General features: G+C 37.2%; 1 protein-coding gene across 6 annotated transcripts in view; it reads left to right on the forward strand.

The window, feature by feature from the left end:
- Nucleotides 1-23,000, forward strand: part of LOC138716301 (uncharacterized transporter slc-17.2-like) — a 341,565-nt gene that overhangs the window by 143,351 nt on the left and 175,214 nt on the right. For 5 of the 6 annotated variants that reach the window (XM_069849236.1, XM_069849237.1, XM_069849232.1 and 2 more), the window contains 2 exons: nt 3,049-3,134; nt 6,340-6,676. In XM_069849236.1, the coding sequence (XP_069705337.1) occupies nt 3,049-3,134; nt 6,340-6,639 (386 nt within the window). In that variant the 3' untranslated portion in view covers nt 6,640-6,676. Of the gene's footprint in view, nt 1-3,048; nt 3,135-6,339; nt 6,677-23,000 lie in introns of those variants that run through there. The other variant, XM_069849233.1, reaches the window with a different exon arrangement.

Below are 23,000 nucleotides of genomic sequence, written 5' to 3' on the forward strand. Positions count from 1 at the left end.
TGCGAGTGGCATATGTCTCTCTCAAAACCATGTACGAAAGCTCCAAGTAGGATGGGAGGACGCATTTTTTTGCTGTCAATATGATGAGAATATTAAATGTATGATTTGTTCACAAGTATTATGAGGAAAACGATTGTATAACATAAAACGGCATTATACTACATGTTACTGATGAAACATTAAAAGGTTAAGTGTTATCATCATCATCATCATCATCATCATCATCATCACCATCACCATCACCATCACCATCACCATCACCATCACCATCACCATCTCTGTACGTCGACTCTTTTTCAGCAGATGTACGAATAATGCGGTTACCTTTTCAATTTGAACTCGCTGATTTACTATGTGATGTCAAATGAAAGCTAGATGTAAGGACTTGACAAATGTTGAACTTTTCAAATCTTTGCCAATATATATATATATATATATATATATATATATATATATATATATATATATATATATATATATATATCTGAAGCTTCGTTCTTTCGCTTGCTCTGTTGAGACCATGTTCGCTAAACTTACGTTTGTGAAAAATTATTTTTAACAATGAAAATAGTAAAAACCAAATTTAGATCATGACTGACAGACAAATACCTTCGTGATCAACTACGACCGGCAGTAAGTGACATAATTCCTGATCCTGAAACTGTCGCAGAGACATTCTGAAGACAGTTAATTTTAGGTTGTGATATTGTGTCCTATGTTTTTTTATTCATTTCTTTCTTCCTTACACATATTAAACATTAGTTTACTGTATAAAATTATATTTAAGTGTTTGACGTAAGGAAAATGAAAATCCGTTAATAAGTCAGACAGTTGCTTCACTTCCCCTTCGGGTGTCCGCCTCCCTCCACAAGTGTTATGCACGTTGCAGGTTACACAGTGGCTCGGCGCACGATTACATTTTCGCCACCGCTGCTCTAAACATATAACTTACGAGGAGTATTTTTCGGTTTCATAACTTGGTTTGTAGCGGTGGGCTGTGATTTAAAGATCTAAGAATTTGTCACTGTGACATGTTTGTCACTGGTTCCGACTGTGACTATAGGTGACTATTAGACTTCGCATTCCAGCTACCTAAAGACTGAAGTTAAAGACACATTGGTTATATGGTACGCCGAACGCAGGTAATGGAACGGAAGGATATTAATAAACGCGTCGTCTCTGCGTGTTCGTGGAGTACAGTCAACTCCCGACATTCTGAAGCTGTATTAGTAAACACATGCTTGAGCCGTGATTTTCAGTTTCGTCGTGATCTTTGCAGTGAATAATAATGTGTATTCCTAAGTTATGGAACTTGAAAATATGCAAATGTCACTTGAAATGATTTTATATTGCAAGAAATTCTTTTAATAGCACATGACGTTATTGTCTGATATTTTTTCATGTTTCATTAGGATAGGCTATTGTATGTCGTTCATCACTGAAAACCCATTCATTTTCTATATACTTTTCTAAAAATTTAGCTTATTTAATTTATTAATTGGGATGTTGGCACCGAACATCATGGTAGGCTACACAAATCCATGCTAAACGCCGATCTTCATAATTTTCAGATTTTGATAGTACTGTTCCTTTTGGATTACGTTCAACACACTTTCTGTGCGTTTTGGTATTGCAGTGTCTTTCAGTGCACTGTTTTTTTAATCACTTTTATGTCTATTTTACACAACGTAGGCCCTATATGTAATGTTGTCTATATTGACAGTGAAAATATTAGTTCAAATATCCTCAACTATGCCCTGCAATATAACACGCTTTAGCGTCTTACCTAAGGCATTTTACCTCTGCAATGAACCTTCAATAAGCCACAAAGATGTAGTTACTTAAATAATACGACTAGTAAGAGCAGTGATCGATAAGACTACTCACTATGACTGCGTCCCGGTTTTTACTTTCTAGAGGAAGAGGGTAGAGGATGCGTAACTATTTTGTATACGAACGTACCTGTACCTGCGCTGTGACGTCACATATACTTCGAAAATGGCAACTTCATTCCAGTTTATAGGTAGCTGGAATACGGAGCCTAGTGATTATAGTTCCAAAATCACAATTCCGAGAAATAGCCATCGCCGACCGATATGTGATTCATAGCGATGGTGAATGTTGAACGTATATGTAACAGCTGTGAATATATTGAATAAGCAGTAGCGGACAGCCGATGAGGGTAGCTTGGGGGTTGGGCGAAGGGCTAACAACCCATCACCGTAAAAAACAGCTTGTTACGAATCCTTCAAATAAGCCTCGGAATGGCATAATTAGGAACATTAAATCCAGACGTTTGAGATGGGCAGGGCATGTAGCACGTATGGGCGAATCCAGAAATGCATATAGAGTGTTAGTTGGGAGGCCGGAGGGAAAAAGACCTTTAGGGAGGCCGCGACGTAAATGGGAAGATAATATTAAAATGGATTTGAGGGAGGTGGGATATGATGATAGAGAATGGATTAATCTTGCTCAGGATAGGGACCTATGGCGGGCTTATGTGAGGGCGGCAATGAACCTCCGGGTTCCTTAAAAGCCAGTAAGTAAGTAAGTATATGTAACAGCTCCAGAATCCAGACAACTGCAAGTAAGAAGATTAACTTGATGGACAACATACTGCAACTGGGATCTAATTAATTTTCGTCCCATTCAAAGGGTTAACATGTGCAACTCTTTGATACTGAAGCTACTATGCACTCGCTATATTCTTCCACTAATGATTCGCGACAACACAGCTCAGAGCATTTTTTTTACTTTACTCGCAGCGCTAATCACTATATTGTTGATATAAGACATGGCACCGATATATCCATTCAATTCGCACAAGAGGGATGAACATGAATATGAACATTTGTAGGCTCCTGATGAGAAACATTCACAATCGCCAAGAATCATCCGAACACAAAAATCACACTGTGACAGAATCGCTATTATGTGTCATATCAATTTTTCCGGAGCTGTCACAGTTCTGAGCTGTGACGACAAATCACTGTCACACCACATTTCTGTTGGTTTTGTTCTTCGACTAATCTAGTTTTTAACCGGTAGGAACCGTGTTTGGCCTCAGCCAGACATTTGGAGCCGCAGGAAGTCTAGCAGCCAGTTACGTCGTCACTGAAGGCCTCCATGGCTCGGTAAGTAACCTTTTGAGAATTTACGGCATGGTACTGGTTTTGTCTTAGATTGCCGAAGTGTCTATGTTACTCATAGATCTATTTCTCAGATCGGCTTGTGTATTATTAATAAATTTATCTGTTTTGTTTTTATATACGGTATATGAGCATTAAACTACTCTAACATTCCGAATCCTTCGTACGTAATTTTTATTGACAATTTTTGTAGTTAAACTTGTCAGAAAGAGGTACATATGTGTATGTATATGTATACAGGGTGATTCACGAGGATTTACCGTCACTTACGGAGCTTATTTCCGAAGACATTCTGAGCAAAAAATACTATATAAACACGTGTCCTAATCTCAATATTTTCAGTTTTCTAACAGCTCTCGCATCGCAGGTAGCGAGTCGCCAGTAACCCGCCGTTTTTTCGCATCACGTCATAATGTTTCTGATGAGTAGGGGTCGGATGTTGATGAAAAGTCATCTTCTTCTTTTTCACATTGGGACGATGCCTGTTAATATAAAAATCCTTTCCATGTTGATATTAACGTAAAAAAAATGTTAATTTCTTATATTGCATGTTTACATTTTTTGACGTTTTTGAACTAATAGGTCATTTTTATATTTTTTCGGCATTTTTGGTAATTTTTAATACTTCGAAGAACTTTTAGACCATTTGGAATGCATTTCACTTTCTTCTTTACCGATAGGCCTGTTAAAACATTTTCTAAGCAAATAGGTCAGTAGTAAACGGAAATTTTACTTGAAGCAAGTAAAGCGATCGGTTTGGAAGTAAATCCCGAAAAGACAAAGGTATATGATTATGTCTCGTGACCAGAATATTGTACGAAATGGAAATATAAAAATTGGAGATTTATCCTTCGAAGAGGTGGAAAAATTCAAATATCTTGGAGCAACAGTAACAAATATAAATGACACTTGGGAGGAAATTAAACGCAGAATAAATAAGGGAAATGCGTGTTATTAATCGGTTGAGAAGCTCTTATCATCCAGTCTGCTGTCCAAAAATCTGAAAGTTAGAATTTATAAAACAGTTATATATTACCGGTTCTTCTGTATGGTTGTGAAACTTGGACTCTCACTCTGAGAGAGGAACATAGGTTAAGGGTGTTTGAGAATAAGGTGCTTAGGAAAATATTTGGAGCTAAGCGGGATGAAGTTACAGGAGAACTTCACGCATTGTATTCTTCACCTGACATAATTAGGAACATAAAATCCAGACGTTTGAGATGGGCAGAGCATGTAGCACGTATGGGCGAATCCAGAAATGCATATAGAGGTTAGTGGGGAGACCAGAGGGAAAAAGACGTTTGGGGAGGCCGAGACGTAGATGGGAGGATAATATTAAAATGGATTTGAAGGAGGTGGGATATGATGATAGAGACTGGATTAATCTTGCACAGGATAGGGACCGATGGCGGGCTTATGTGAGGGCGTCAATGAACCTTCGGGTTCCTTAAAAGCCATTTGTAAGTAAGTAAGTATAGGTCAGTAAGTAGTAATTACCCACTGAATAAGTGAATAACAGTGAAGTTTGAGTTTTATAGTTTGAAACAGACTCTGAAGTCCATCCCTCATTCCACTGAAGGCTTCACTTCACATAACGAAAGTAATATAAAATGCTTGACAACAGCTTAGTTTAAGTGAGGGCTTTGACCGCTACTGTTTTTTTGTCGGTACGAGTGTGTCTTTGAAATTTACGTCTGGAAGAGGGGAAACTTTCACCGTTTCCTAGATAGGACGTTGTGTCCTCAACATAGTTCGGAAGGGATGTCTACTATAGTAGACAGTATTTTTAACACAAAGATTGCAAGAATGCACGCTGCGCCCACAATTTGTTTTGTCATTCACACTCCCTCATCTGGAAGATCTGGTAACAAAAGTGAAGCGGGAAGGAGGAAGAGACAGAGAATGAAGATACTGACATGGACCATCCCTCATTGAATCACATTCTAAACCCTCATTGAAATGTACAGTTTTCCCTTAAAACCTTCATTTTGTTGCATGTTGTTTTTGTTTATCTTAGCCAAATTCCAGGAAGTTGCATCCTCTCCCAGATTTGCAGGGGAGTCAATGAAACAAGGTGACTAATTTTTAAGAAGTTGTGATGCGAGTACGGTGAATAATATTTAATTTTTTTTTAATTTTACGTTATTTTTCCATTAGTTTAAGGGCATTTTAATGATCATGATCATCAGGCTTCGAGACTTCGGACCCGATAGAGCAGTTCAGTGGGAAATCCGCATAACGGCGTACTGAGTATAGTGGTAAAGCGTACAGTGGGTTGGGGTATTGTAGAATGGCTGCCAACAAATACGCAAAGGGAAAACGCTCTGGATTTGAAGGTTCTGACGAATAATTTGGTTTTCGTACAAACTGTTTCTGAAACTATTACACGGTTAGAAAAGTCAGAGCAAGAGATGCCGGAAGCCCTCAAATTAATTTAGAAAATGATGCAGAGAATTAATGAGACATCTAGTACACCGGTTACTGAACGTGTAAAACAGAAGTGGAAATCAATTTTATGTAAAAATAACGGATATGGAACATTGTGTAACATAAGCAGCAAATTAGTGGACATAGAGTCACCCGAGAATAAAGAACTATATCTTAGAATAGAGTCACCCGAGAATAAAGAACTATCTCTTAGAGACTGCAATGGTGTTAGGTTTTTTCATTTTGCTCCTATCACGTCATGCGACTTAGAGCGCAGCTTTCTACAGTACAAACTTTGGCAGATAACCGAAAAAGATTTACGTTTGAGACACTGAGAATGTATATTGTAGTACATTGCATTTCGGTACTGTAACTGCACTTCCTAAAGACGACCAATAGGATAAATGAAGAAATTAAAATTGCTACATGCTTATTTCCACCATTAACACTGTGTATAATTAAATACAAATGCTTATAAAAGACAGGAGAATAAATGCTTTTCACATTCTTTTGACATTATCATTGTGTAATGGATATTTACTTTCAGAATGTGCTTATGTGTGTTTCCCCATACTACCGTACTCTACTCTAAATAGCAACGTTGTTACCTCAACACATCTCTATCTACCTGCAGCGAGTCAACAACCTATAGTGCATGCACAGTAAACTTATTGTATCGGGTCCAATGTCTCGAAGCCTGATGATCATATAGATTTTTAGGTCATCAACATCCGCCCCTTACTGATGAGGTTATTCTGTGCAGCTGCCGGGATCCTGGCGCCTCGTCTTCGGGGTGGCGGCGTTCGTGCTGGCAGTGACGGCGACGGTATTCATGGCCGTGGGCAGCGGCTCTGTGCAGCCCTGGAACAACCTACCTCCACCCGAGCCGGAGCAGCAGTCAGAGATCAGCGTCTCAGCGTCGGACGCCGAGGAAGAAGAAGCGGGGTTCACACAGGAGGAGTCCGCAGTCGAGGAAGTAGCTGCAGTGGACATCGCTCCCGCTTCTGATGTGACGAGCCCCGCCACGTCCACAACGACCGCGTTGGTTACGACAACGGTGTAACTGTAAGTTTACTATGTAAATAAAACATAAATAATTATTTCTGCCTTCATTGCTTATGTATGCTTTTCCTTTCAATCTTTTCCGTCCAATACCTCCCCCTTTCATTCTTTCGTCCTTTTGATTTTCTAGATTCATGTATCGACAGTGATCTCAACATTATAAACTGGATAAACAACTCCTGTAGAGAAATGCTGAAAGAAACGTGTCGTGTAACTTCTGTACTATTGGCACACCTGAAGAGCGTATCTTTCTCTCTTTCTAACGCGCGTGGGAAATGGTTGTTTTGTTGAATTTCCTTAATTTTGCTGTTATAATGGTGAAATATTGTGCAGCATACGGCTGTACCGTACGTAAGACTGAGTAACAAAGAAGTGACATATAGGCCTACTTTTTTTTTCCAAACAAGCCTGGACATGGAGACTCAGAGACCTTAGGCAGTTAACAGAGTAGGATTTATTTAACGTAATTTGAATTTAGAAAATAGACAAGCAGACTTAGAAATGAAGTAGACAAGTACCAATTATACTACATCAATATTCATTAAGTATGAGGTCTCGCCCACCTCATTGAATATTACACGTCTACTATGAAGTAGCCAATGTGTATTATTACCATTTGACAGATGTTACAAACCGTTGTTGAATATGGCCACAAAGTCATATATACTCGTATACGCTCCTGCATATACATGACGTGTATCGTCCCAAATGCAGGTAGTAATGCCGTAAAAACATTACGAGAGAGGTTCGGCCGACGCCGTGGATCGTGTCCCGGCATAGCTCAGTTGGAAAGAGCGCTCAGCGCGCAGAGCTGAGAGGTCCTGGGTTCGATTCCCGGTGCCGGTACGAATTTTTCCCGTATTAAATGGTAATAATACACATTGGCTGCTTCATAGTAGACGTGTAATATTCAATGAGGTGGGCGAGACCTCATACTTAATGAATATTGATGTATTAACTGTTAACAGTTGTTACAAACCGTTGTTGAATATGGCCACAAAGTCACACACACATATGCGCTCCTGCATATACATGACGTGTATCGTCCCAAATGCAGGTAGTAAGGCCGTAAAAACATTACGAGAGAGGTTCGGCCGGCGCCGTGGATCGTGTCCCGGCATAGCTCAGTTGGAAAGAGCGCTCAGCGCGCAGAGCTGAGAGATCCTGGGTTCGAATTTTTCTCGTATTAAATGGTAATAATGCTAATTATACTTTTTATATATATAATTACAAGATTACTTCCGACTGAAGTTCTGGCTGTTACGTATATATATATATATATATATATATATATATATATATATATATATATATATATTAATAAACAGCAGTACATCACTTATATGTCAGAGGAAGAAGAATTTGTTTATATACATCTGATTAGTAAAACATGTTACTAGCCATCGATGAATACAATGGAGGGTGAAATGAGAGGCAACCCTATCCAATTGTCTTCTGGCTTAGTTGCTTCATGAGTGATGTCTCATTGGTGTCACTTATGAGGTTCAAACTTGTCTTCGGACAGTTGACTAAACAACAATTTATAACAAGATTTGAGCCGTTCAGAGCAGAAGTGGTGTAAGTCAAAAATGGATAATGAGGATTAAAGTAAATATTCTGTAAAATACAGCGCAAAGTAGCAATTACTATTCAATTTGTTTAAACTATTAGTAGTCAGTGGATAGCACGATGGACATTTTAACTTCTATTTTGCGCCGTATTTTACAGAATTTTTACTTTAAACCTCATTACACAATTTTGACTTACACCACTTTTGCTCTGAACGGCTCATTTATTGCCACGCGAAAGTTTCTCACAGCAAATAGTACTATTATTATTATTGTTATTATTATTATTATTATTATTATTATTATTATTATTATTATTCCTGGCCGGGACCCCTTCGAAGTTAGAGCCCTTGGCCTAGTTTGCGTAGGCAGAAGTTCGCCGCTGTTCCTATATAATGACTGTTTATATATGAAGAGTCCACTGCAAGAATGATGGATGTCAGTTTCTTGTCGAAAATGAACCAAGACTGTCAATGCATAGCTTAAGAAATAGAATGTACATACAGAGTTATGACATTAACACTCTTAGTCATTGTCCAGTAATGATCGGAAAATCACAGTTAAGCTTTGAGCGCTAAGCATTTCAAACTTTCAATTGCTTCTCCTGCAAAATGTATTCCATATGACATCCATCATTCTTGCACTGGACTCTTCATATTTCATATTTAACTATTGATCTTTTCGTGCGGTACCGTATGATGTAATATTTTGTGTGTATTGTTATTTTGATAAATTGATGTAACGAATTTTTCTTCTAGTGTTTATGTACCGTTATTTAGTATTTATTATGCGTATACTTGGCTTTTTTACTTTAGTGTATTTCTGTTAACAAGAGAATAAATTTTAAAGGAAACTCAGCTCACATACAATTACGTATAACAGGTTTTTTATATTCTGAGGTCAAAGTACAGATATCGGTAAATATAAAAATCGGCAAAATTAGTTACATTATTTTATTTTGGGTGTAAGGTAATTAAACTTGTGACAAAACCAAAAATTATACAATTTTAATGGCGAATAAATCTTTCTCGTTCAAAATATATGTTTCGGTTTACTACCAGTACTACAGTACACTATATGTTTAAAACTCTATGAATATAATTGTGTAATTTTCTTATAATGTATTTAACTTTTATTTTAATGTAATCTTACTATTCCTAACCCATATTTATCCTGATCGAGAGTAGTGCATGTAAATATGTGGCCTAGATCAGGCAAGAGATTTCTTTTATATACTGCATTTGTCTTTGGTTTTCATATTTTTATATTGGTACGGTATGTATTTTTTTATTTGAAGTAATGTAGAGCACATTATACAGGGTGTTTCAAAAATACGGGGCATAATTTCAAGTATGTATTTCCCACATGTAGACAATCAAAATAGTTCATTACAACATGTGTCCGGAAATGCTTCATTTCCGAGTTATGGCCTTCACAACATTGAAATTCACCGGAACGTTTTTCTTTCCGCAGATCGTTTTCATTACAGAAGATGTTCAAAATGTCCACCTCCTGCTTGAATACAGACCTCACATCGATGTCTCATTGACCTGCGAACATGATCCCAAACTCCAGGAGTATTGCGTATGTCCTCAGAACATGCCACAATTCGATTCCGAAGGGATTCCAAATCAGGCACCGGAGACGAATAAACCAATGATTTTAAATGGCCCCACAAGTAGAAATCGAGAGGGTTCAGATCAGGTGAGCGTGGAGGCCAAGCAATTGGGCCACCTCTACCTATCCATAGATCAGGAAATCTTCGATCCAAGTACCGGCGAGCCGTACGAAAGAAGTGTGCAGGAGCGCCATCATGCAAGAAGTGAATGTGTTGACGATTGATCAGTGGAGTGTCTTCTAAAACATGAGGTATGGTGTTTTCCAGGAAGTTTGTGTACGCCTGCCCCGTAAGTCTGTTTACAAGTACATGGGGTCCAACTAATCGATCACCAATGATACCGGCCCGCACGTTGAGGGAGAACCGCACCTGGTGATGAGATGGAACAGTTGCACGTGGGTTTTCATACGCCCATACATGCTGATTGTGGAAATTTGTTATGCCATCTCGTGTGAACTGTGCTTCATCTGTTAATAATACTAAGGCAGGAAAGTTCGGATTTACACCACACTGCTGCAAGAACCACTGACAGAACCTAACTCGTGCAGGGTAATCTGCTGGTGAAAGGGCCTGTACACGTTGCAAATGATAAGGATGCAATTGATACTCTTTCAACAGTCTCCAGACAGTCGTATGAGAAACATTGACTTGCAACGCTACCCTTCTGTGCTGATAGAAGGAGTCATGTTCACAGCCTCCAGAACCTCCTCCTGTACATCTGGAGTTGTAGATCTTGGTCGTCCCCTTCCCAAACCAGGAGAGTTAAATTTTCCATACTCGCACAGACGGTAATGGAGACGTACAAATGTCTTCCGATCTGGACATTGTCGCTGTGGGTGGGTACCTCTCCTGGTACAAACGACGAGCCAGCGCAGCATTGCCGTCCGCCTTACCGTACATGAAGTGTATCTCTGCCAGCTCTTGATTTGAATACATGTCGCACAGTCTAACGCCTACACAACACTGAATGTAACCTTCGCCTCGGAATGAACTGTCAGAGTGCCCTCTTAATGTCTCCTTTGACGGCAACGACCTGCGGAAAGAAAAACGTTCCGGTGAATTTCAATGTTGTGAAGGCCATAACTCGGAAATAAAGCATTTCTGGACACATGTTGTAATGAACTATTTTGATTGTCTACATGTGGGAAATAACTGAAATTATGCCCCGTATTTTTGAAACACCCTGTATACTTAATTTCATTTATGATGTTTGCGTACAAGTTTAGGGAATTCATAGCTCATATTAAATTGAAAGAAATAGTTCAAGATAACCCACAGTATAAATAATTTCAGTATGCATACACGGACTTGGGAGGTAACATTCATTGTAGCAACTGTAGAAAGAGAGAGAGACGTAGGTGGAAGGACAATATTAATTTGAGTGGTGGGATATGATGCTAGGGACTGGAGTAATCTTGCTCACGATAGGGACCGATTGCGGGATTATGTGAGGATGGAAATGAACCTCCGAGTTCTTTAAAAGCCATTTGTAAGTAAATAGTAGCAGTAGTTGTAGTATTAATAATAATAATAATAATAATAATAATAATAATAATAATACTTCTTACTTACTGGCTTTTAAGGAACCCGGAGGTTCATTGCCGCCCGCACATAAGCCCGCCATTGGTCCCTATCCTGAGCAAGATTAATCCAGTCTCTATCATATCCGACCTCCCTCAAATCCATTTTAATATTATCTTCCCATCTACGTCTCGGCCTCCCCAAAGGTCTTTTCCCCTCTGGCCTCCATACTAACACTCTATATGCATTTCTGGATTCGCCCATACGTGCTACATGCCCTGCCCATCTCAAACGTCTGGATTTAATGTTCCTAATTATGTCAGGTGAACAATACAATGCGTGCAGCCCTGCGTTGTGTAACTTTCTCCATTCTCCTGTAACTTCATCCCTTTTAGCCCCAAATATTTTCCTAAGAACCTTATTCTCAAAAACCCTCAATCTCTGTTCCTCTCTCAAAGTGAGAGTCCAAGTTTCACAGCCATACAGAACAACCGGTAATATAACTGTTTTATAAATTCTAACTTTCAGATTTTTTGACAGCAGACTAGATGACAAAAGCTTCTCAACCGAATAATAACAGTGCCATATTTATTCTGCGTTTAATTTCCTCCCGAGTGTCCTTTATATTTGTTACTGTTGCTTCAAGATATTTGAATTTTTCCACCTCTTCGAAGGATAAATCTCCAACTTTTATAGTTCCATTTCGTACAATATTCTGATCACGAGACATTATCATATACTTAGTCTTTTCGGGATTTACTTCCAACCCTATGTCTTTACTTGCTTCAATAGTAATAATAATAATAATAATAATAATAATCACTATATTCATTATCAACTGGTTCCTTCTGCACAATAATACAGTAGAATCCAAACTTGTATCAATAATTTATTGGTCTGTTCATCTTTTCAAAGTCCTTCCCAAATATCTCCTATCAATTGATGTGTAGTGTAGCTGTCCTTGGTAATTTGTTGTTCATCCGTAGTAGATGCCGTGTCTAATGCTTTCTATATTGCTGCTCGATTTTTGCGTTAATTTCCTCTATTGCCAGTTCTTCTCTTATATATTAACTTTTCTTTTGTGTAGCAATTTGTGGCTCCCCACTGCTCTTAGAAGTTTCATTTCTAAAGTCTGTATTTTCTATACTGTATATAAAATTTATTTATTGTTCAGACTCCTAATTTATGTAATAAAGTTAGAACTGCTGTAATTATATACAATTTGACTTGCTTATACGGTATTTTCTTGTCTTGTTACGTAATGTTTCTCTTTTGATTCGAATGTGGCTATTTTCTCATGGATATTCTAGTCTGACATTTAGCGTATTGTACAGTATAATCCAGGCCGGCAAGGAATACTCCCCGCTTTGGCAATACAGAATTGGAGCGTCCCCGTACCGCTGAGTTTTTATCTGCAGTCTGTGTGGTGACGTGCACTAGGGCTGTACAGTTGTGCTGTACTTTAGCGGCGCAGTGGTGGAACGTCTTGCTTATATCTTATTACTACTACCACTGCTTGTGCGATTGTAAATAAACTGTACTTAACTAATAAAATAAGTAGTTACTAGAAAAACAAACTAACTTAATAGTAACTAAACATGTTTATTCTACTCTTATCAAATTATAATATTCTTTACTATGCTTTAATAATAATAATAATAATAATAATAATAATAATAATGGTGGTGGTGGTAGCACAGTCTAGTATATACAGTCACGAAGCTTGAGTTGTGAGGGTGCTAGGAACAATATACTATGCCGGTACTATTTTGCATTGTCTGTAATGAGGCGATATTAGAGATCCTATTGGTTAGCAACTATCTATGGATGAATATTTACTACGTATTGAGCTTCGTGACTGTATATACTAGACTGTGGTAGTAGTAGTAGTGATGATGATGATGATGATGCTAAATTAATAAAGAAATGATAGTTTTTACGTTAAATTTCTTGTCAAAGAAAACATCACCACAGTTTGTAAATCTGAAACTTTACAAACAACATAAGCGAACCTAACAAACAATCACATTACAGTGAAAATAATTAACACAACAGAAATGAATACATAAATTTCATACACGGCAACATTTTTGAAAATCACAATACAAAATAATAATAAATACAGGGACATCATTTTATTTTTACTAACATTTTTAATATTAACCTGTCTATACCTTTAGAGAACCGGAAACACAGTTTGCTATCTCCTTCCACGACTGTAGTTCGATGATACTGGCGTAAAACACAAACAAATCACTCTACTAGGTATAGGAAGGAAGAAAAATAGTTCATCCATTTACGTAAAGTAGGAAATATCGCAATTTTGAGTTTCATAATTTTCATTAGGGTTTTGTTTAAGCAAAGTACAGTACTCTATTAAGAATAAGTGTTTTTACTCACGAACTGAGTTATCCATGCGAACGTATTCATTATGCAGTGTATATTATAGGACTGTCTACAGCACATTAGCGTACAATATAGAGAAAGAAGTTAATTTGAAAAATAATCATAATATGAATATTTAAACACAAGTTTGAAAATGGTGGCCGTTCATTTCGATACAGGCTTCAGTTCTTTTGTGCATATTATCGCACTATAGACTACTGCATCTAATTCCAATTGCCAGTTTCGTCCTTCGTACTAATAACTCATGTTGAAATAATTCTGTACCTACTCTACGTACTGTAAATTCAATCTTAACTTCTGCTGGACCCGAAAATATAAAATTACTCAGACATGCTATCTACTGTCCGTCCAAGTGGTTATGCCGCAGGATTGTAGAAAGGGGGGAAATCACGTGACAGTTAATTACTTAACGAGGCCCTTTTATTTAAGTTAAATTAAACAGCTGTATAATATTACGTAAACGTCCAATTCCAAACAGAAATTAATGTTTTCAGAAAAGAGCTAAGACAGCCCAGCTATTACAGAGGGGCGAGCAGAAGCAGGTGGGAGAAATCGGGATGCGACGTAGGCAAACGGACAGTACCTGTGCGAAAATATGATTCAATATTGAAAGCTCTTTCGTCACTGGAAAACGCGAACATATTTCTGGAACGTACTATACTCATTCAGTACTGCTTACTATCTGCGGTCTTGTTTCTGTGTGGAGTTGGAACTTCATTAGTAGAAGGGGTGGGAGTGAAGTACATTCAAAAACTCAGGTACAATAAAAATTGAAGTAAAAATAAAATTATGTCCCTGTATATCTTACTGCCAAAAAAAATATATTTACAAAGGTCTTAGATTTTTTTTTCCTCTGTCTTTCAATAATATTTTCAATGGATGGTGTAATGAACTTTGATACAGCAAGCCTCCCTAGAGCTCTTAACCAACGAAGTGCAATCCGTCACACTTACTCTTAATTTGTCTTCATTATTTTCGTTCTCGATATTATGCTCCTGGATCGAACTTTAAATTGTTAAACATATTAAATACAAATTGAAGTAATATCACTTAGCCTTATGTCCTGACTTAGTACAGTGAATAAATTCATTCTTTCATCACTAAAGATATCTTCATATTTTTCAGCGTGGAACACATCACAATGCCGTATTAAATTATATTTTCTGCACCTGACATGTTTTTACGAATAAGACACTGTCCATCTCTCTACTATGATTCTTTAAAAAAGAATAACAATTTTCAGTCATTGTTAAACTCAGTTTCAGGTTTCTACTTTGTGACATCCAAGGAGATACGTAGTAGATACTTCACCCCTGATCTATACGAAACGAAGTCCCTACTCTCCCCTTCCCCGCTACCTCAGAGAGGGGTAGTACTCCTTCCCACGAGGGAACAAACCTGTTTTTCACTTGCCTGTACGGGTGATACGCTTATACGGGAAGCCAATTGCCAGCGCTTGTATAAACTGAGTATTTAAATTTTGAAACTTATGTTAATTATAATTAAAATAAGAAAATAAATTAATATTGTTACTTCCGAAACACTAAATTGGCTCTCTATATTATGCAAATCTGACTTTCAGGTAGTAGCTCCCTGTAAAGCAAAGTTACAACCAATCTCGCCCCTGTTTCTGCTACCCTCAACAACTGTCCTTATTTGACCGTTTTTATAGAATTTAGAGCGCGACAGCTCTGTTAGGACGCAGCATGAAGAGCTGACCTTACCGGGTACTAGTATCGTTTCAGTTATCGAAGGATTATTGACGAGAGAGCACGCATATCTAGATTTAATTTCGAGCTTATTTCAAAGCTATCGTGTGACATAATTATAACTCGCTAAAAGAATTAGCATTTCAGAAGTGTTACGCGTTGATGAACATGCTCTTAGTCGAAACAAATATTGTGTGTCTGTGTGTGTGTTTATGTGTGTGAAGTTTGTAATTGTTACATAAGCCTTGAAGATCGCATTGAGGTACTTTTACATCATATTAATCTACTTCATTTTGCTGTTCTTGGCGCCCTGCTGGTTTTCGAAAGGCGAGTACAATGATTCCATTTTATGAGATTCTAAGTAATATTGTCATATAAGATCTGAATTTAAAATGTCAACCGAAGAAAAATTTCGGTGAAACGAGCGTTGAGCGACTTCCGCCGATTTTGGAATAGATACCGACGCACTTGTACTGCCAACATAGAAAACAAAAAATCACACTCACTCGCTTTCACCTTCATCTTTTTTTTTTTAGTAGATTATTTTACGACGCTTTATCAACATCTTCGGTTATTTAGCGTCTGAATGAGATGAAGGTGATAATGCTGGTGAAATGAGTCCGGGGTCCAACACCGAAAGTTACCCAGCATTTGCTCATATTGGGTTGAGGGAAAACCCCGGAAAAAACCTCAACCAGTTAACCTGCCCCGACCGGGAATCGAACCCGGGCCACCTGGTTTCGCGACAGACGCGCTGACCGTTACTCCACAGGTATGGACTCCTTCATCTTGACGAGATAATAAAAGCCTAAACTAACCTAACCTAACCTAAGTGCGTCGGTGTCTATTTCAAAAACGGCGGAATTCGCTCAACGCTCGTTTAACCATAAAGTGTATGTGTTGAAGCAAAAATGTATATTTTGAACTCATAAGCCAAATAATATGTTATCATAACTCTTAGCCTGATTATTAAAATATGTAAAAAAAATATAAATGAAAAGAAATTTCTCTTCAGATAAATGTAAAGAGCAAAATTAAAATATGAATATAAAATACGAAATTGACGGTGCTGGTCTTTAAATTTCGTTACATTTTCAGTAATGTAGCTAATTTTATAAGAATCAGAAAGAAACAGACATGAAAGCAGCTTATTTTGAAGAGAGAAGGCCAATTATTTATTATTAATTGTTTGATATACTTTTTTAACACTTATAATCACTGAATAACTTTATGATATCTTTACTGTGTTAACTTTTGTAATTTACTTGGCCGACTAGTTTCGAAATGGTATCACAGTCTAGTACATACAGTCACGAAGCTCAATACGTAGTAAATATGCATCCATAGATAGTTACTAACCAGTAGCATCGCTACGATCGCCTCAGTACAGACAATGTGAAATAGTACCGGCACAGTCTATTGTTCCTAGCAACCTCACAACTCAAACTTCGTGACTGTTTATACTAGACTGTGGTGGTATCCTTCATTCTCCGAAACCTAATAAAGATCCCGCAGGAAACCAGAAGACAGCGCGGGATCTTCACTAGGCTTCGAAAAATGAAGGGTACCACTTCCAAACTAGTCAGGCAGGTAAATTGCAAAAGTTAACATAGTGATGAAGATACTGTATCATAAAGTTATTCAGCGCCAATTATTTGTTGTGGTTCCAAATACCCAAATCACTGATTTGTAGCTTCAGAAACCGCATTGTTCAGTGTAAGGTCACAGCCTAGTATATACAATCGCGAAGCTCAATACGTAGTAAATATGCAAACATATAGTTGCTCACCACTAGGATCGCTAATATCGTCTCATTACAGGCAATGCAAAATAGTACCGTCACACACTATTGTTTCTAGCACCCTCAAAACTCAAGCTTCGTGACTGTATAGTAGACTGTGGTAAGGTTCCAATCAACATCATTTCCAAAATAGTATATCTTACTTTGTTATCATTAGAGATGATAATTCCATGCAAATGCATGTTTCTATAGGAACATAGGTCATAGCTCAAACTTAGTACTTATCAATTTCATTATTCTCCAGTTTCAAATGTGTGTACTTTTTCCGTGAATATTTAGATTTTTTTGAGGATAAAAACATGCATAATGCATATTTAAGCAATATTTTGCTAAATTATGCATATAATATACGTTATATTCTGTTTAAATTCATGTTTTAATGGTTTTGAGTGGACACCTCAGTTTCTCGATTTTTATGTCCCTTATTTTATCTTCAGGAATCAGGATTGAAGAAGGAAAAGAAAAAGAAACTAAATATCGGAAAATGGTTCATTCAAGTTTGCACCCATAACTTCTTGCGATGTAGAGAGGTCATTCTCTGCCTAGAAAAGCATATTGACTGACAAGCACAGGAATCTCACAGAAACCAATTTAGAAATGTTGTTAGTTGTAAACTGTACAAAAAAAGTGAAGTGAAATAAGAAATTTAGAACAAAAATGAAAGTGCATATTTTAATGTATTTTTCGCTTGATCGTGCATGTTTCATAGTTTGATAGTGCATGAATGAATGCATATTTTGGGATTTTAAAGTGTATGAAATTCTCTTCTATAGTCATTATCCTTAAAGTCTGAAGAATGAAAGTTTGCAGACTGATTTTCTTTTTTTATTGACTTCTAATATATAGCCTACTTTTAAGTAGATTATCAAAAAACACCATAGGCCCTACACATTTCTTGTGATTTATGGAAAACGATAGATACTGGACACGAAGGATTTTGAAACCTGAAGCCTAATTTCTATGACATATGTTCCAAATACTTAGATTTTACTGTGCTAGTATAGATAAGAATTATATAAATATCGTCTCTATTTTAAAACCTACATCATATAAATTCCGTCATTATAGATATGAGTTTGAGATGTGTTTAGAATGCTGAAGAACAACGTATAAAAATGAGGATTTTCTTTATAATCTCATACACGGCATCTCTCAGGTCTTCCGTGAAAACATAGTCTTACCTAACATTTAGTCACCCATCATGATTCTCACTCACTCTGTCACTTCCTGAAAGGTGTTGCGCATCACACATGATTCACTGACCTTATCTTCGGTCTAATTTACACATTATGAAATGTTAAAATATGTAAAACTTACGTAAATCCTAAATCGCAACACTAAACACGAGGAAAATGAAGAATAGGTGAAACTAATGTGGAAATAAGTTGCATCTCATTTAAGTGCTCTTAATATTTATCATATGTCAGTTACCAAACCGGAATCAAGTTCTTATGCGCAAGGATTTAGAAACAGACACTAAATATATGTAGAATATTTCCGGTTTAAATGTCTTAAGTGATTTTATATGCATAATAAAATTAAACAGATGTTATACTACAAGTTCTTGGTTTCGGAAAAGTTCGTATTGAGAACTTTGCTCTGAAAAAAATGATGAAGATTCTTCGCTGAAAATAAGTGAACTTGACTAAAGTTGATACTAAGTTCTTTTCGTGCTTATATTATAAGAAAATAATCCCTGTTTGTAAGTGCACCTGGTGATCCTTGGGAGATAAAAATGCTGTACCGGTAACTTGAAAACTCTTGCTACTTATTTTTCAGTAAATGTAAATAGCCTCTATTCTATATTTCTAGAAAGATGGAAATTTTGGCTACATTAGATCTCAACGTGCCATCGTTGCGTACACAACAAATTCACATCGTGAAGTTAATCCCTTCACTGCGTGATTTCACATCTTAAAAATAATTTTCCTAAAGCTGAGAAATCGTTTGCTTCAAGATCATCAATATCCCTAGATCGCTGGGCATATAATTACATTATTCTTCACGAAAAGCTGAATATATTCATTCAGTGTTCTGCCTGAGGCCGGTCTTTCACTGCAAATCCGGCTTTCTCCAATCTTTCTATTTTCTGCCTTCCTCTTTGTCTCCTCATATGATCCATATATCTTAATGTCGTCTATTACCTGATATCTTCTTCTGTCCCAACCTCTTCTCCCGTTCACCATTCCTTCCAGTGCATCCTTCAGTAGACAGTCTCTTCTCAGTCAGTGACCCAACCAATTCCTTTTCCTCTTCCTGATCATTTTCAACTTCAGTCTTTCCTCACTCACTCTTTCCAACACACCTTCATTTCTTATTCTGACACGTTCCATTCTTGCCTGCCGATCCGGAGTTGCGTTTGGGCGCGGGATCGATTCCCGCTTGGGCTGATTACTTGGTTGGGTTTTTTCCGAGATTTTCCCCAACAGTAAGGCAATTGTCAGGTAATCTATGGGGAATTCTCGGCCTCATCTCGCCAAAATACCATCTCACTATCACCAATCCCATCAACGTTGAATAACCTCGTAGTTGATACAGCGTCTTTAAATAACCAAATAAAAAAAGTTCTTTTTCCAGAGGTCCGCAGAAGATGCTCCTTCATATATATACTGTATATATATATATATATATATATATATATATATATGAAAGTGAAGATTCCCTGTTCTAATCTGCACTACCATTCACTAATCCGAACTGTATTGAATGAAAGTCACCTATATGCTACTGCTCTAACCTTGACATCCCTTCAGCCTGTGTTATCTGTCCACACTACACAACACAAAACCTTTCCACTATCGATCCAGGTGAAATGTGCATACCATTTCCTCGGATGTCGCGTTCGATCCATAACAGTAAAAAATAGACGGCATTTATCTGAGTGAAATCTGTCTTCTAGCGATCTAGGGATAGCTGCCTGTTCTTCATATACAGTTGAACACTTCTGCTTTATATTCGAGAAAGAGTATCTTTACATTTCTAATATTAGCGAGAAATTACCTACGCGAATTTCTCGAGAATCCTTTATGAAAACAGGATTTTTATGTGCTGTAAACCTACGACAGGGGACCTACGGATTATCTTCCCTCCTAGAAGAAACTATTGTAAGGAATTTATTTCGTTCACGAAAATATTACATCCAGGTAAATAAAGACAAGAAAAAATATTATTTTATTCGTTATCAGGGTGTAGTTTAATTGGCTACTAGCATTTAAGCCTTTTTTTTTTTTTCTTTTCGTTTTCTCACTGCTCGTTTTAAAACAGAAGAAATACAAGCGTTACAGAAATCTTGGAATTGATTGAGGAATTTGATTCCCCGCACTGACGTAAAGCTTGTAGGCAAGAGTTAGAAGTATATGCAATAAATCTTTTGGAAATAGACATTTGGCCTCGTTGTAGTTAAGTTATCTCAGGAGGCTACAAGCTTAAGTATTGCTGGAGTTTTTACTCTAGCCAATGAGTGCGTACATCTAGAAAACAAAGTACTTTTTGTGCGAGATCGTGCGTATTTGCTTGTTTTCCGCACAGAACCAATACGCGGTAAGTGTGAAATACCACATTCAGTATTTCCAACGTAACACACATAAAAATTTCCCTCTTCTTACCGCTTAAGCGCGACATTCATTTTTACTGCTTTAGGCTTTTAACATATTATTTTTAGAGACGTTTAACATAGTAATAATTATAAATTGGAAACTTACCACTGCAATTTCACCTAAATTGCAATGTTAATTATTGTCTTTAAATATTTGCAAAAATTAAGTAAAGCCTACTATTCCACGAAACTTATTGTATTCCTGATACAAGTAACATTAAGGAAGCCGTGAAAAAATCAACAAGATTCCAGATGCGGATGTTATTACTGCAATATGTTATATAAATAATATTGTTAAAATATTAAAATGAAAAATAAATCACTACATAACCTTACCGTTTGTTTTAAGTTCGCATTTATAGACTGGGGGAAAAAAAGACAGACGTATATCACAGCCTGCTGGAGTATAGTAAACACAGAAAATATTTTATAGCAACAATGTTGAAGAAAGATATTTTGGTTTTTCGAAGTTGCCGTCATTAAACAGAAACCAACATGGAGATTTCATTGCAACTAATTAGACATTCGTCTTTCAGGTATGTAATAAACTATCTTCGCACAAAATAATGTACGATACACGAGCGGTATGTTTGTTTTCAAGTTCTCGGAAATTAAAAAAGCTCAACTACGTTTCGCTTTTTCAGTCTTTTCCTCGAACATGAAAACGTCAACATACCGCTCTTGTAACGCATATTACTACTATTGTCTGTTCACGCGTCTCCTGTTTCGGCAAGTTGAGCAGAACAAAACACAGATCACTTTAACTATTACACAATATTTACAATTTATATTATTTACACTATCTATGTATAGTAGTGGCAGAAAAAACCGGACCGACCCTTGTAGCTGATTTCAGAACCTTGTTCACAGTGACAGCGCGATAGACTGGTAACTAAGACTTTAGTGGTTCGAATCCTGCCTGGGAAGGAAACTTTTTTTTTTTTGTTCCTTATTCAAATTTATTCCCAACACTTTTCGATTGCAGCGATATTTTACTACTTAATTAACTTATTATTCCCAGAACATGAATTTTACCAGCTTATTTTCTAATGGCTTTCGAAATGCGCCACGTCAGCAGTCGAATCTACAACAATTTCAATAGATTACTCGCTATCTTGTGAATGCGGGCGTGGCTCATTTCGGGGGCTTTGATTATTCCGTCGGTTCGGTTTTTTTGCCACTACTGTACACTAGAATACGCAATTTTTACTAAGTATACTATTATAAAGAATGTAGGCCTACATTGGTCAAACATTATTAGTTTACACTATTATGTACAGTGTTGTGTATTGTTGCGAATCAGGCAGGGTTTGGAATTGAACGGGTTACATCAGCTTCTTGTCTATGCGGATGACGTGAATATGTTAGGAGAAAATACACAAACGATTAGGGAAAACACGGAAATTTTACTTGAAGCAAGTAAAGCGATCGGTTTGGAAGTAAATCCCGAAAAGACAAAGTATATGATTATGTCTCGTGACGGGAATATTGTACGAAATGGAAATATAAAAATTGGAAATTTATCCTTCGAAGAGGTGGAAAAATTCATATATCTTGGAGCAACAGTAACAAATATAAATGACGCTCGGGAGGAGATTAAACGCAGAATAAATATGGGAGATGCGTGTTATTATGCTCTTATCATCCAGTCTGCTGTCCAAAAATCTAAAAGTAGAATTTATAAAACAGTTATATTACCGGTTCTTCTGTATGGTTGTGAAACTTGGACTCTCACTCTGAGAGAGGAACATAGGTTAAGGGTGTTTGAGAATAAGGTGCTTAGGAAAATATTTGGGGCTAAGCGGGATGAAGTTACAGGAGAATGGAGAAAGTTACACAACACAGAACTGCACGCATTGTATTCTTCACCTGACATAATTAGGAACATTAAATCCAGACGTTTGAGATGGACAGGGCATGTAGCACGTATGGGCGAATCCAGAAATGCATATAGAGTGTTAGTTGGGAGACCGGAGGGAAAAAGACCTTTAGGGAGGCCGAGACGTAGATGGGAGGATAATATTAAAATGGATTTGAGGGAGGTGGGGTATGATGATGGAGACTGGATTAATCTTGCACAAGATAGGGACCGCTGGCGGGCTTATGTGAGGGCGGCAATGAACCTTCGGGTTCCTTAAAAGCCA

Source organism: Periplaneta americana, chromosome 16 (assembly GCF_040183065.1).
Source record: "Periplaneta americana isolate PAMFEO1 chromosome 16, P.americana_PAMFEO1_priV1, whole genome shotgun sequence".
NCBI classification, from domain to species: Eukaryota; Metazoa; Arthropoda; class Insecta; order Blattodea; family Blattidae; genus Periplaneta; species Periplaneta americana.